This window comes from Pteropus medius, unplaced genomic scaffold, assembly GCF_902729225.1.
Source record: "Pteropus medius unplaced genomic scaffold, Ma_sr-lr_union100, whole genome shotgun sequence".
Taxonomy (NCBI): domain Eukaryota; kingdom Metazoa; phylum Chordata; class Mammalia; order Chiroptera; family Pteropodidae; genus Pteropus; species Pteropus medius.
Window position 1 is genome coordinate 19,634,300 of NW_024342471.1, and position 15,526 is coordinate 19,649,825.

Consider the following 15,526-nt stretch of genomic DNA (forward strand, 5'->3'; position numbering starts at 1 on the left):
CTGAGAAAGACTGTGCTCCTGAGCGTGCCTCCGTGCCCAGTGCTGGCCCTCTTTCTGGACCGGGCCCCGCTCCGAAGCTGAGGCCTTTGCCAGAGGTGTTCAGATACATCAGAACTCACAGATACAATGAAAAACACTGGGACTTCTCTCCGTTCCTTCCTTCCTTCCTTCCTTCCTTCCTTCCTTCCTTCCTTCCTTCCTTCCTTCCTTCATTGCTATTCCTTCTCCTTTACTTCCGCCTCCCTCCTCCTCCTCCAGCTACACTCCCTCCCTGCCCTCCTCCCCACTCCCTCTTTGCTTCCTTCCTTTATTATTTTATTTATTCTTCCTTCCCAGCTTCATTTGGCTGGCTTCAGCACCCATTTCCCTCCTTCCTCCTTCCCTCCTGATGGCCAGTAGTATGTTCTACCTTAGGGGAAAAATATAAGTCACTGCCTCTAACCTTCCTGTACAGGGGCCTATGATTAGCTGTCACCTTCTTTCTGTCCCCCAGTCCCCATCTGTGTGGATGCATGTGTGTCCCCTCCTCCTCCATCTTCCCCCTAGTCGGCTACAGGCTGGGGTGGCCCAGGCTTGGCCTCTTCCAGGCCTGGCTGGGCAGGGCTGCCCTCGCTGGCAGGCATTTTGGAAGCGGGTCAGACCTCGTGAGCACGCATTTCTCGGCGGCCTCATTCCCCACCAGACTGGTCTTAGCACAGGGAGCGTAAAATTGGAATCGGCTGGAGGAAGGGGATGGCAGGACTTTCTTCTGTGTTTTGCAACCAGATGTGCTGGCTAAACATGGCCTCCGAGCTCCAGGGCCGGAGCCCTGGTCAGGAGAAGCTTCTAGCCCATGTCGCCTTGTCCTCCCCCTGACTAAATACACACACGCACACACATATACGCACACGCACATACACACCCCTGATGTGGCTTATTCAGCCCCTTGGCTCTGCCCCTGCCAGAACCACAGGGCAGCAGCAGCACGACAACACCGCCATCTTGGGTCCGTCCAATGTCTTTTTGCTAAGGATGCATTGATTCTTTCATTCATTCATGCGTGCATTCATTCACGTGTGCATGCATTCATGCATTCACCAGCCAGCTGACCAGGCTCTGGTCTTGGCCGGTGCACAACACTGACTCAGCACCTGCTCGCTCAGAGCTGGCCTTGCAGAGGGAGGTGGACTGTGAATAAACACACAGGGAAGAAGTTCAGAGGGCGAAGAGGGCTAGGAAGACAGGAAGCAGCGGTTCCACAGCGGCTCAGGGGTTGCGTTCGATCGGGTGTTCAGGGAAGGCCTCCCTGTGGAGGGGACAGTCGATCCAGGGCCTGAAAGACGAGCAGCATCCGCCCCGTCAAGAGCGGACAGAAGGGCACCGCCAGCATGGAGAGAGCTGGTACAAAGGCCACGTGGAGAGTAAGGCCTGGAGAGAGCTGTGTGGCTTAGGGCAGGTGACCCAACCTCTCTGGGCCTTCGTTTCCCTCCTCTGCAAAACAGAGGCTAAAAATTCGGGTCCGTATGGGGAGGATATGGGAGGACACAAGTAGAGGCTTGACCAGGCCTGTCACTGTCATCGTCAGGGTTCCCGAAGGTGACCTCCCAGCTAAGTAGCCCCGATCTCTCCAGGAGCCCTTTGGTGGCAGCGATTGAGGGCCTGGCGTCTCTGCTGGCCGAGGGGGCCAGAAATGTGCCCCTGTCCGTGGCAGATGTGGCAACTCTGCTGTCTGCTTTCTCCGCCAGGCCTTCGTCAAGATGGTGGGGCGCCACGTCTCCTTCCTGGAAGACCACGTGCTTCAGGCTGAGAGGGACCACGGGGCCTTCTCACAGGCCCTGCGGAGGTGGCTGGGGTCCGCGGGGCTCCCCCGCTTCAGGACCGTGAGTATCTCCCCACCTCCCGCCTCCTCCTAGACCCTGGAGTGGGGAGAGGGGCTCAGGAAATGGGAGTTCAAAGGGCACATCTCATTTCTACAGACAGGAAATGGTGTCTGGCTGGCCAGAGGAGGGCCTGCCCGCATGGCTGGGCGTCTCGGTTTCTCCCTCGGGTGCCTCTTCTGACCCTGAGCTTTGAGCTTCAGTGCCATGACTGCTCGTTTATTCATCCCCCATTTATTGAGCGCCTGGGGTTTGCCAAACCCCGTGGTCCTTCTGGGATTAGCACAGTAAGCAGAAACAGACGCCGTTCCCCTGTCCCTGCCCCACAAACCTGAGGACAGGCTCAGAGCAGCACCAGAATTCAGGCCAGGCCATCCTTCCCAAGGCGCGAGTCAGCCTCTAGCAGCCCAGAGGGGCCGGGGAGGGTGGACGGGGTCCAGCCTGCGTGTGGCCCGTTGTGACTTGCAAAGGCCTCTCCCGCCCACATCTCTGCTTTTCTGAGACCCTCCTTATGACCCCAGAAGAAAGGAAGGATCATTGTGTCCCTTTTACTGGCAGAAAAATTGAGGCCAGACTCAGCCTGCAATTAAGACCTTTAATATTTAAGACATATTTGTCTTTCTAACTTATCATGTGCTGGTCCCCTAGTCTAGGGGACATTGAGCCATGTCTGGAGACATTTGGTTGTCAACTGGAGATGAGGGGTGCTGCTGGTATCTAATGGGTAGAAACAAGGGATGCTATGAAACATCCCGTAATGCCCAGGGCAGCCCCCACAACAGAAAATGATCTAAGCTCTCAGTGTCAGTAATGCTGGGTGTGAGATCCTGCCCTAGGCTGTATTTGATAATTATCACAACGGTTTATGTTAAGTTTGTTCTAAATGCTTTACGTACTGTTTTACATAGCATCTAATTCTCACACCGGTCTTTGGAAGAAAGTACTATTGTCATCACCCCCGTTTTATAGCCGAGGAGACTGAGGCTCAGGGAGGTGAAGGGACTTGTCCGAGGTCACACAGCCTGATGTGACGAGGCTGGGTTGGAGCCCTGGGTGACCTGTCTCTGTGGCCTTGCCCTTCAGAGGAAAGGTGTCTGCCCAGCCAGCCACCCTGTCCTGCCTCCGGTGGAGTCTCACACTGTTCCTTGGGCTCTGTCTGGGGGTACCCCATCTCCTCCGTCGTCTCCGTCCCTCTCGCCTGCCACTACGTCTCCACTTTGTGTTATCACAGAGACTCATTTATCGCGTAAGCGTTCCAGGCGCTGCTTCAGGCACTTCGCGTGCCCTGGCTCATTTGCCTTCCCCGGCCATCATGTGCACTGCATATTAGTGTCATCCCCATTCGACAGATGAGGAAGTAGAAGTTTGGAAGGATTCAGGGGGTGCAGTCTTGCAGCCCACAGGCAGAATTGGGCTCATGCGAACTCATTCTGTGCAGTCGGGCAATGTTATTTGAACGTGACTCGGGATGCCTGGCTAGGCATTCACTCCCCAGCCCCTGCCGGGACCCCTTGTTCCATCTTGTGCTATACCTGCCTGAGGCATGTGCTGCTCACCCGCCTGTGAGTGACTTGCCCAAGGCCAATAACAGCTGGACAGTGGCCCCATAGATCTCATGGTCTAGAAACTCCTATTGATCCTTCAGAGCCCGAGTTAATGCCGCCTCCTCTGAAAAGCCCTCCGGGATTGCCCCCTCTCCAGACAAATGCAAGCTTTCTGCATTCCAACAACTGTGAAGTCACAAGCTGCTTCCTTTGTCCTCCTCTCCCCCGAGTTGCGGTAAACTGTCCCTGGGTGTCTGGGAGTGCCCCAGTCACACAGTGCTGTGTCCACCGATGGCTTTAGAAGCATATTGGGGGAGGAAGATTGGAGGTCCTTGGCTGCCGATAGCCTGTTGGATGATCTGCATAATTGTCCCCATGCAGTTGGCACTAGTGTCCCCAATGAGAGGCAGAGACTAAGGCCTGAAGAAGGAGAGTCACGTGTCTGAGGTCAGTGCTGGGGCTGGCGCCCCCGTGGGGCTTTGATACTGAGGAGCCCCCTCCTACTCCTGCAGCAACGTCCCACCAGGGTGCGGCTGGGTGTGCCAGGACCTGCCCCTTCTCGTGTCTGCCAGACTCGGGGCCCCCAGGCCTCTCTGTGGCAACTTGTTCCAGGAAACGCATCGCAGCCAGGGATGGTGAGTCATTCTGCACCCCTGGCATGTTGATCTTGGCCCCAGAAGGGCTTTGTCTGGGGCAGACAGTGCAGGTGAGCGTTTATGCACACGCGCGTGTGCAGGCCCAAGGGTTCCCAGGGCTGTACCTACCCCCAGGGTGCAAGCTGAGGGGTCCTTATAGACTGATGGTCGTCACAGCTTGTGTTGGGTCCCTGACTGTGCAGACACCTCACATCCCACTCTGAGAGGTAGGTCTGGTCATTGTCCCTATTTTACAGATGGGTAAACTGAGGCATCAAAGGGTCAAGTTGCTCGCCCACCCGGAAGTGGTGGAGCTGGAATTTGAAGCTGTAAGGCCTGGACCCAGAGACAGCACTCTGCCCTGCTTGGCTCTGCCCCGCTCGGCTCTGCCCCACTTGGCTCAGCTGGGTCTCTCTGCCTGGTTCTGACAACTGAAACTGCTGTCTGGGGGTCAGAGTCCTCGCGAAACACCCAGATGGTTCTCTGTTCTTCCATCTGGATTTCCCTCAAGCCAGGATTTCACAGTGTCTCGAGTCAGTTCCCCTCGGTGCCTGCCCAAGGTGGACACTGCCACCCTGCTCAGAGAGCCCGCAGCAGCCCTCCTCCCCACGGTAGTGGGCAGCTGCTCCTCGCAAGCCCAGATTCATCTCCGGCCCCACCCGCCCTCTAGGGGTCCCGTGGAGCGGAGGCTAGGGTGGGACATGGGCGCCGGAGCGTCACCTGGCACCATGTGCATGCCGGCAAGGGTTCCTGTCCCTGTGGGGTGAGCCATACCACTCCCCCGGAAGCCTATGCCCCAAGAGAAATAGGCCACCCATCACTGTCTCCCCCCATGGTCTTTCCAGAGTCGGGGGATGAGTGGGGACCACTTCATGGGATCTGGGAAGGAGCCCCTCACCCTTCACCCTGGAGCAGGGTGGGGGCCTTTGGGGGTGAGATGGGAGAAAATGGGTCCTTGCTTTTTCTAACTTCACCAGACTCTACCCTCTCTTCTTCCTCAGTCTGCGGACGTAGTGGGGGGACCCAGGGCGGGCACAGAGCACCCGTCCCCACAGCACCAGGGACTCAGACCCGGCCCTACCCCTGTGACTAGGTGCTGGCCATGGCCTGGGCTGGCCCCAGGAGGCCTGAAGGCCTGGGGACAGCGGTGTGCCACCTCCTAACGAGCTCCGCCTGAAGCCCAGCCCTTTTGCCTCCGAGGTGAGCTGCCCGTGACGTCTGCAGTCAGTCGTCTGCGGTCAGTCCACAGACAGCGCCGGCCCGGTGCCCTGGGCCCTCAGCGCCCAGATACAAAAATGTGCGTGTTTTCACGCTACAGTGGATGTGTTTTCATGGTACAAAGGTCTGTGTTTTCACACCGCACAACGTGGCATAGAAGTTTTTGATTACACTTTTACATCGATCCTGATAATGTTCCAAGACGTTAACGAAGAACTGTGCTTCTCTTTCGCGTAGCATTTTTTAGCTGCGTGACCGTGGGCAGGTCGTGGAGCCGCCAGGAGCCTCAGATAGCCTCACTGCCGGTTCGCGGACGTGGGCACGATCACATGCTTGCTAGAAAACCGGTTTGTGTTTGATGCAAGGTGATGAGGGCCTCCGCCAAAGCAGTGGGAATAAAAAGGAAGAGAAAGACTCTAGACATCTCTGAAGGAGGGTTCTGAGCACTGGGGGGTCTGACAGGCCAGCTTTGCTTGTGGGTAATGTCGTGGTGCAGGACAGACTGCCCCATCGCTCAGCGGTGAGCAGGCGTCATGGCGATGGTGACATACAGCCAGCCCTGCAGTGCCAGGCACTGCTCTCAGCTCAGCATCCCATGGGCGAGGGGCTCTTTTTATCCCCATTTTATTGGTGAGCAAACTGAGGCACAGCCAGATTACGCAAGGTCACACATTGGGCATGAGGATATGAACTCACATTCTTAACTCTGTCTCACGCTGCTGGGGACGGAGCTGTCATCTCTTCCCTCAGGAAGCTTGTGCCTAGTGAGAGAACACAGACCATGACCAAATCCTAAGAAAATGCAGCAGACAGTTGTTTCTAAAGGGGGCCCTGGCTGGCCGTGGCGGGAGAGGGGTCAGGGATGGCCTCTCAGGAAGGGCCATGGAAGCTGCGACCTGCATTGTAAACAAGGTGGCAGGAAGTCCAGCGTGGGTTGGTTGAGTGAGCGGTAGGGAGAGGGACGAGGGATGAGGTCGGGGCCAGATTGGGCGGGGCCTTGGGCCACACAGAGGAGTCGAAGACTGCTCTAAGGGTAATGGGGGGCGTGACTGGTCACATTTGCTTTGTCTGGAGCATTGCCAGGGCTGGTGCCCTGCCCTGAGCTAAGGCGGACGTTCAGAGTCGGCGACGTCTTGCTGAGTCTTGAACTCGAAAGCTGAGCAGGGTGCGTGGGCCCCCCAGGCTTGGGCTCAGTTGTTAGAAGTGCATTTCCTCAGCCTGGAAACACCTCGTTCTGTGCCCTGAGCAGACTGCAGTTCTCACCTCGCAGGGTCTCAGGGCCCTTGTCCAACTGGAAGAGAGAAAAGAGGCTCCAGGTTGGGGGGCCCAGGTCTCCTGGATGAGTATCTGGGTCCCAGAGACCCTGTATGAGGAGGCGCCTGCCAGCCCAGCGCCTGCACGCAGACGGCCCCGTGCATCTGGAGATCATCAGCCGTGTGCAGAAGTGAAAGCCTACGATGGAGCTCGAGTCATGCAGGCCGCCGGCCTGGGAAGGGCATGGGAGACCACATTAGGGTCACTGTGTCCCCTTGGCCTAGGCCCGGTCACGGCCCGGTGGCCGCTATGGGTGTGCTGCTGACCATGCCAGGCCCTCCCCTTGGTGCATATGCCCAGGGGTGCGTGTGCCCAAGGGCCCAGAGCGACCTCACTAATTTGTTGTAAACCACCGTTTTCTGCTGAGCCAAAACAGCTTGTTCACGAGGTGTCATTTTGATTAATTTTCCGATGGATGAGAGTGAGATGCTTTCCCAGGAAATCTCTTTGGCTAATAGCAAAACCACTTGGGGCCAAGGCCTGACACCCGCACAGAGCCGGGCTGACGAGGGAGTGCGTATGTCTCGTGGACTGGTTTTGGACCCGCCTAGCCACCCTGTTCACCCACAGATGCCCACAGGGCAATCCGGTGACATGAATGAGTGCACCACACTCATTCCAGGTGTAACACAGTAAGGAGTGGTGGGAACTCGGGCGAATTGCAGAGCCCAGGCCTCATCTAAAGGGGCGGACATGGCCCAGCAGCAGCCTTAAAGAAATGGGGACCAAGCGTAGCCAGATTTTCCTATTTAGGGGAGAAAGCTAGACATTTGCGTTCCCCTAAATGTTAAACACTGTGAGGAAGATCGATAGCACCCAGCACACTCCTTAGCTCTGGATTTAGGCGGATGGTCTCTACCCCCACAGAGGCATTGGGGACCAAGGAAGATTAGAGAGGCAGCCCCTTCCCTGCCCGGTGCCAGCCCCAGCAGGAGCCTCCAGCTTTGGCAGCAGCATGACTAACAGCCAGCGGTTTTATTGAGCGTATACTATTACTCCAACTGTCGTACTTATAATGAGCAGGTACGTGAAGGGCTTTCAGAGCCTTGTCTCAACTTCCCATAACAACTCCAGAGGTAGATGTTATTATTCCGGTTCATGAGGATGGAGCCTGAGGCTCAGAGAGGGCTATTCACTTGCCCAGGGTCACATACCATAAGTGGCAGGTCCAGGCTTTGATCCTGCTTTGACCTTGTTCAGTGCGGCTCTCTCCTCCCCCTACGATCTTCCCAAGGGCAAGGTCCACAGCCTCAGGGACCAAGGCTGCAAACTGGAGATCCTTCGGCCAGATCTACCCCACCGACACGTGTTCTTAGGCCAGCTTTGGTATATGTATATATTTAATTTGAATTAGTTGCCCCAGCGTTTTAAAAATCAAATTTCTCGTAAGAATCTGTACTTCTGGCTCTTTAAAAAAAAAAAAAGAAAAACAGAAGTCTGAGACTCTGAGCAGCATCCCTGCCAAGCTGTCTCTGGCCCAAGTACCCATTCTCAGTTTCTGTCTGTGGGCAGTTGCGTTTCCTACCCAGGTCAAGCACCCAGTAGGTATGCAGTAAATAGGAATCAGTGGATGTCTGCGGGATTCCATGGCCCTGATGGCCACCCTAGATGTCTCCGGAGGCCGTCTCCGGGCCATGGAGAACTGGGATGGAGGGAGTGTCCCTGCCTGCCTCTCTCCTGGCAGCTTGGGGCAGCCTCCTGGGCTTGCATGGAGGTAATGGAGACTGTGGGTGAAACTGCCCTGCCCAGGCTGGCCTGCAGGAGTCGTCAGTGCCAGGCTTGGCGTCTCCTCCCCTCCTCCTCCGTGCCCCCCCCAGCTCCCTCCCCACCCCGCCCAGCCCAGTGGAGAGGGAGGGAGGGCCAGAGGCTCTGCCGGGCTGGGCTGCCTCCCCCTCCCTCTGCCCAGTCCCCCTAGAGGGTCACTCCCGGAAGGAGGCAGGCCGGGCTGGGGCTTTATCTCCGTGGTGGAGGCCAGCAAGGCACCAACACAAAGAAGGCAGAGGAGGTTCCATTGCGCCTTCTCCTTCTGCCCCCGTCATCCCTTGCGGTAAAATGCAACATGAGCAGATGGCAAATATTAGCACGACAATGGAGGAGAGGGGTGCAGGTCCCCAGCGCCCGCCAGCCCCCTACCGAGCTGGCTCCCAGGCTTCTCGCACATTAATGGGTTTGTCTGGCTCTGGATATTTGGTGGTATGCGTGCTGGGGAGGGACAGAGGGCTCCTGGCTGGCTGGTTTGGGAACCAGAGTTTTGTTTTAAGCATTGCATTCTTGTTGAGATTTTGAGGGTGCGTGGGGAGGAAGTTCCTTTTGATGATGAGGGGTTTTTATTTTGAGGGGGAGCTATTTGTCGAGGCCTTCATGGGAGCACCCCAGCCTCTCCCTGGTTGGTGAGACACACCCGACGTGTCTTTTCCCAAACACCGCTACCATCAGAGGCATCACTGTGACAGCAGCATCCTTAGACCAAGTTCTGCCATATCCGGAGCTAGCGGCCTTTGTACCTGCTGGTTCCCCCGACCGGAATACCCTTCCTGCTCCCTGCCTGGTAATGTTTATTCATTGTTCAAGGCCAAGTCAGAGAAACGTTGCCACCTCTGGGAAGCCACCTGATTCCCCAGGGAACTTTCCTCTGGGCTCCCCTAACCCCCTGCTCCTTCCCCTGTGGACACGGACGGCACCTTGGGGAGTTGCTGTGTCTTCACCCGTTTCCACCAAACTGAGAGTCTCTCAGGAGTAGGTGGGGACTCTTAACCTTTGATGTCGTATTTACGTGATGCCAGCAGCCAGAGTTTCCGGGGCTCTTGTTTGGGTCAGCACGAGCCGGCGCCGCACGTGCCCGAGCTTGGCTCATCCTCATGCCCGCCTGTTACGTAGGCCCTTTTTCCATTCCCACTTCACAGATGAGGAAGCCGAGGCTCACAGAAGTTAGGACATTTTAGCTTAGGCAGTGACATGCTCGGTGCGTATTGAGACTTGGTACATGGGAGCTGTTAGTAACAACGGTTGTGAATCGGGCACCAAAGGATGAAGAAATGATCACACTGGGTCCGTGCCTGAGCTCCTGGTCTTCCCAGAAAGGAAAACCCACAGGCAGGTACAATTAGCCGGTAATTATAAGGAGGGCCGTGTGCTTCTGACTTCCTGTGTATGACAGAAAAAGGGGAAAGAGAGGTCAGGGGAAGTCACCGATATAGGCGAGGAAAGGAATTTGGGAGGGGACGGCGTGGTGCGCTGTGTGGCAGTGGCTTGGCGCCAGCTTGTGCAGCGTTCCTGAGTGAGGGTGGGCTGGGCAGAGGTTGAGCCGCAGCGGTCGGCCATCGCGGGCTCTGAGGTGACGTGATGAGCGGAGGTCGTGGCCTTCATTTGTGCAGATGCCTCGGTGATGCCTGCAGTGCGGGTCGTGGCATCTGGAGAAAGTGTGTGTGATCCTTTTGATGTCCAAGGAGCCCGGAAAGCTCTTGAACTTGGTTCTGTCCATGGTCAGCTTTCTGCAGGGAAAATAAACCACGTCTCATTAAGCAGCGAGTTCATCCGGGTGGCCTGTTCCGGCAGATACCGTCACACCTTGTCACGTTGCCAGATCTGAAGTCAAGGCCAAAGTTCTTGTTCCTTGGAGGATCCTAATAACTAACCTGGGAACCCAGTCAGAGTGGGGTAATGCTAGCTTCTAAGAGGAGCGAGGAGCTGGGGCAGGGAAGGGGCTGCGTCAGGGCTGGGCCTCACCGAGCGCCCCTTGGGAGGTGCCTCCTGTGAGTCGGGTTGGGGATCTCCGCATTGTGGCCCCAGGTCTGCCTTTTCTTTTCCTGTCTCTGGCAGCTCTTTGCTGTCCTGGACCTGGCTCCAGAGGCATTGAGCAATGGCCCAAAGAGTGTGTGTAGGGGCTGAGGTGGCCAGGAGGGGCTCAAATGGCACGAGTCATTGCTACGAGAGAAATGGGAGGCCACAGGCTGCTCATGGCACTGGCTGCCAGTGTCTCTGTGCCCAGTGCAGCCTCCTGTAACCTGTCACTGTCTGGCCAGCAGGCATTTACTGAGCACCTACTGTGAACTAAGCACCCTAATTGATAGATGAGTCATGCCTCTTAGTGGCTGAGAGATGTCCTGGCACTTAATATTTTTGCGGATCCTTGTGATTAAAAATCAAAGCAGTAGTAAAATTGGCTCCCACAATTGTGATTTAATTTAAATGTTCATGTTTTGGAACTGAATGCATGAAATACTAAAAATGTAATGTTATAAAATTGTACACTTGGGCTGTTTGCAAGCTAATGATGGCGTTTAAAAAGAATATGAATTCAGGGGGCCATCATGATCGTGGAATTAGCCAGCATTCATTGAGCACTTACTGTTTTCTAAGCACTTTGCAGTTACACGGGCAAAACACCCTGTTCCGGATGAGAAAACCAAGCCACAGAGAGACTAAGTGCCTTGGCCAAAGTCACACACCAGAAAGGGGGACGACTGCCGTCTGAGGGGTTTGGAAATGGGACACGGTTTACTGTACCGGATGAAAGGGCCCTGCTCTCTGTGCTGGCAGCAACACGTGGGCTTTGGAGGGGATGTCACGAGTTCAAATCTGAGGACCTCTGTGAACCCCACCTCTATCCTTACCCTCATTCCCATAAACAGCATGAGCCACACTTGTTTTGGGGGAGTAAATAGGCAGATAGTGGGGACCACCGAAAGCTTGGCCCCTGTACCCCCCAGAAGCACCAGAGAGTGAGCACAGCCTCCACCCCAACTCCTGTTTCGGGTTGTCTTGGGGTGGGGGTGGGGCAGGCAGCATGGCCTGGCCAGCAGGGTCCTGTCATGGGCTCCTCTCCCTTTGTACCTTGGGCTTTTTTCCCCTGGAGACCTTGGGATCTTGTGCCTGGAGACAGCTGTGCCCATCCCACTTTGCGCGAACACACCACCTCCCCGCCCTACCCCACGTCCACCTTCAAGTTGTCCTTGGCTGCTCCAGGAGCCGTCATACCTGTGACCCCAGCGCTTTACCTCTCCTTCCCCAGCCCCTGGGCTGGGCTTAACTCCCTCAATGTCGAATATCCACCTACCTCCCGCTTTTTTTGTTCATTCATTCATTCATTCATTCGACCAGTATTTATCAAGCGCTCACCTGTATGAGCTGGGAGCTGTTTCAGACCCTCAGAACCAGGGGGTTTCAGATGTTAGTCTAGTGTAATCTATAATGTGCCCCACGGGAGAGAGGGACATGAAGGGCAGGGAGATGTGTGCCTGGGGGTGGGGGAGGGGGTCAGGGAAGCCCGGCACCCTGGAGGGAGGAGAGTATGCAGGTGGCTGGGCCAGCTGAGGGAGCATGAGGCCTGAGCATGCAGCCTGTTGGAGCTGGAGGTAAAGGTGGGGGCAGAGGATGGAGCAGGTCGTGGGGCCACCGTGGAGGACTTTGAGACATGCTCTGCCCTGCATCTGCCACATGAAGGAAGATGCTGGGTGTGTAAGTAAGGGTGCAGGTTAGGAGGTTAGAGATGCTGGGATGGTCCAGGGAGAGATGCTGGTGGCCTGGACTAGGGTGGCCAGGGTGGAGGTGGGAAAACAGGGTCCATTCTGTGTGTGTGTGTGCGCGTGTGTGTGTGTGTGCGCGCGTGCGCGCGTGTGTGTGTGAGATTGAAATTCTTTGTTGAGGTCATTGTAGATTCATATGCAGTGATAAGAAATAGTACGGAGAGATCCCTTGCACGTTTTGCACCGGCTCACATTTTGCAAAACCGCAGCACGATGTGACCACCGGGCTGTTGACACGGACACAGTCGCCGCTCCTACCCCGACCTCCCCGTCCCACCTGGACTCATTCGTGTGTGTCGAATCAGTTCTGCGCTCGGGCGTTTCCGCTTTCGCCTTCTCCCCCCTCGCCCAACCGCTGGCAATTGCTAATCTGCCCTCCGTTTCTAAAATTTAGCTTTCGAAAATGTTCTATAAATGGAATCCTACAGCATGTAACCTTTTGGGATTGGCTTTTCTTGTGTGGCATAATTCCCTGGAGATCCCTCCAAGTTGCTGCGTGAGTGCAGAGGGTCCATCTGGATGCGTTTGCATGTGGACCCCCAGTTGGCGAATCGAGGGTGGGGTTCAGGGCCAGAGGCGCCCTACGTGGAGCCAGTGGCTCCAGCCCCGAGGCTGAACGAGCTCGTCCAGGGAGGCAGAGGGGCTCTCGGTCGATGTCCAGCATGTATTGATTAAGCATCTACTATATGCCAGGCGCCGTTTGAGGCACAGGAGAAACAGCCATGAATGACATGGAGAAGGTCTCTGCTGGTGGCACAAGGCCGACAAGGGGCTGGAGCCGGGGTGGGCGGAAGGGGAGCATGCTCAGCCCCTGTCTGTCTTCCTCTCCTCTCTTTGCAACCATAGAGGACTGAGACCAGCAGGGGGGAGGCCAGGTGAGGCCAGTGGCAGGCCCTGGGGTGGAGCTTCAGACCAGAGGTTTCCAGGAGTCCCGAATAAGCGTTGCCCTTAAGGGAAGATGGCGTCCATTCCACAGGGCCTGACCCGTCTTCCGAGGCGGCCTTTGTCCTCTAAGAGTATTATTTCTCTGATGGGTTTGGCAGGTGGAGGAAGGGGAAGGCGGGTGGTTTTTCGTGTCCTGGCCGGGCCCAGTGACCTGGCTTGAATTTGGGGAGGCCCTGACTCCACACTGCCATCACAGTCTCCTCGTCCCCAGCCTGCGCCCCGCCCCGTTCGCCCACCCCGTCTATTGCTCCGTTTACTTGTCGGAGCCATAAGCCCTTTTCTTCCGTTCTCTCTCATTTCACTCCTCGGTTTCCCTCCTCATCCGTCCATCTCCATTCCCCTCTCTCCTCTTCCCCATCCCCCTCATCCCCATCTCTATCCTCTCTCTAGGCGCCCTGTCTTGTTCCCCAGTTTCCCCCCACCTCGTTGTTTGATTTCTCTGTCCCCGTCCGTCCACGCCTCCGTCCCAGTCCGTCAAATTCTAAATTCTTCCCTCCCTCTGCTTCTCTCGCCCCGCCCGCCGTGCCTCCTCCAGCTCCCCCTCCTCCCTCTCGCTCTCGACTCTTCAGACGGTCGAAAACCATCCCATCGACTCTCAGGAGCCCGAGGGATAAAATGTCCCCATAGGACCAGGACAGCACATGAAGGAAGTTCTTGCGAAAGGGTGTCTGCGACAAGCGCCCAGGGCCTCTGGTGAAGGACAAGGCCGTGGGGATCGAATCATTGTGGCGACAGTGACCGTCGGAGACTCACAGGCCAGCCTGCAGGTCACGCGGTGGAGAAGGCTGGGCCTGGCGGATCCCAGACGGGAGCTCTGAGGATACCTGTGTCCGAGAAGAGGCGTCCAAGGCCACCTGGACACCTGGAATGGGGGAGAAGGGGCACAGGTGCCAGTCTGGGCCTTGCCCCTGAAGCAGATCCCTTTAGCGGTCAGGAGATGGCTGCCCAGCCGAAGGGAAGGCTCTTCCCCTGGGCTGGGCAGCAGCGTGGGGCGGGTCTGTAGGCAGCACCTTATCACCTGTGGTTCTGATAGATGCCTCTGTTTTTGCCTTAATGGCTTGTTTATTTAATGGAGAACAGCTGCCCCCATTAGGGACCCCGACAAAATGGTCCATTGTGCCTGTGTTTGCCTTCTGCTTCCCAGAGCTAATGGGTGCTATTTTCAACTCTTTTGTGGAACCGACCGCCTTTGCGGCCAGCCCACAAAACCTCTGAGGAGTCAGTGTGTTGATAACCAGCATCAGAGTGAGAAACGTACAGCTCCGCTGTGACAGCAGCCAGCTGCTGGACCTTAGGCAGCTGCCGCTGTGGGCTCGAGGACACATCTGGAGGTGGGACCCTGGCAGCAGGGTTCCTGGGCAGAACCGTGCCTCCGTGGCGAGGTGGAGCATCTCCATTTGACAGGGACGCCGCTGCACCGAGCAGGCCACTGGGCGTGGGTGGCTGGCTTGTCCCAGTGCTGGGAAAGACTCCCCGCCTCCCCTGCCCTACACCCAGACAGGGTCAGGGGCGGCTCCAGCCTGGTCCGCCTGCTCATGTCCCCTCTCCCCGCCAATTCCACGCCTGCTCCCACCGCCCAGCTTTGCCCCAGAGTGTTTTCTCAGCCGGGAGCACTGGCCGCATGCTGTCTGTCCGTGAGCCACCACGGGTGACCTTTCTGAGTCATGGTGCCGGATGGGGCATTCCCACCCAGGAAGCACACAGGGCCCCGTTTGAGGTCCGGCTCTGTCGTCACCAGCAGCTACGGACTTTGCAGGGCCCGGTGCAGGATGAAAATACGAGGCCCCTTTGTCAAAGTGTATGAAGAAGTTTTCAAGACAGTGACCGCGGAGCATTGGACCAAGCGTTAGGCCTGTGTGGCTGACTACATAGGCCACACGCCCACGAAGCCGGCTCCGTCACTTGCAAGTGTCATGCTTTGAGCGAGTTCCAAGCCTACCGAACCTTTTGCAGTCACATCCTCTGCATAGGATGGTCATGAGCAGTCACTGAGGTCATATAAGATTCAGCTGCCCTTATTATTGTCGAGGACGCTGACATTTCTTTAGTGCCTCGTTATCCGTGGTGTTCCTTCAGCGCTCTGTATGTGCCGCCGTAGAGATGCATTATTTACTTATTTTTAAATGACCTTTGTGTTCCGGATAACGTTAGATGGGCAGAGAACTTGTAAAGACAGTACAGTGTCCCTGGGTCCCTTACTCCATTCCCACCATGGTCGTCACCTCTCGTCACCACGGCACGGTTGTCAAAGCCCAGACACCAGCTGGTCCGGTACAGTCACCAGACTCCGCACGTTGGGTTTCGCCAGAGTTGTCGTTCTCACCCATTGTCTGTTGCAGGCTCCCGTCCAGGGCAGCGCACCGCTTTTAGTGCGGGCTTTATTTTTAACGTGACCTCGTGTCTCCAACAGAGGGTCACAGACCTGGCCAGGGCGGGGACGCCGACCTTGAGCCAGCCAGGGACGCCGGAATGCAGGTGCCCTCATCAGG

The 15,526-nt window shown here is 56.6% G+C and overlaps 1 protein-coding gene and 1 long non-coding RNA gene across 15 annotated transcripts in view; one reads left to right on the plus strand and one right to left on the minus strand.

Annotated features, from left to right (window-relative positions):
- The window catches only part of BCAS4 (breast carcinoma amplified sequence 4), a 52,771-nt gene that overhangs the window by 25,090 nt on the left and 12,155 nt on the right, over positions 1-15,526 (plus strand). For 2 of the 14 annotated variants that reach the window (XM_039864607.1, XM_039864611.1), the window contains 3 exons: positions 1,725-1,859; positions 3,913-4,035; positions 4,293-4,600. The exons of 5 other annotated variants lie outside the window; for them this stretch is intronic. In XM_039864607.1, the coding sequence (XP_039720541.1) occupies positions 1,725-1,859; positions 3,913-4,035; positions 4,293-4,463 (429 nt within the window). In that variant the 3' untranslated portion in view covers positions 4,464-4,600. Of the gene's footprint in view, positions 1-1,724; positions 1,860-3,912; positions 4,036-4,292; positions 4,601-5,036; positions 5,475-15,526 lie in introns of those variants that run through there. 7 more of the 14 variants (XR_005653169.1, XR_005653167.1, XM_039864613.1 and 4 more) reach the window with 5 other exon arrangements.
- LOC120603817 (uncharacterized) lies at positions 5,521-10,206 on the minus strand. The gene is made up of 4 exons (XR_005653172.1): positions 9,323-10,206; positions 7,722-7,974; positions 6,517-6,739; positions 5,521-6,014 (listed from the first exon to the last, which is right to left on the minus strand). It is a non-coding gene; the product is annotated as an uncharacterized LOC120603817 (long non-coding RNA).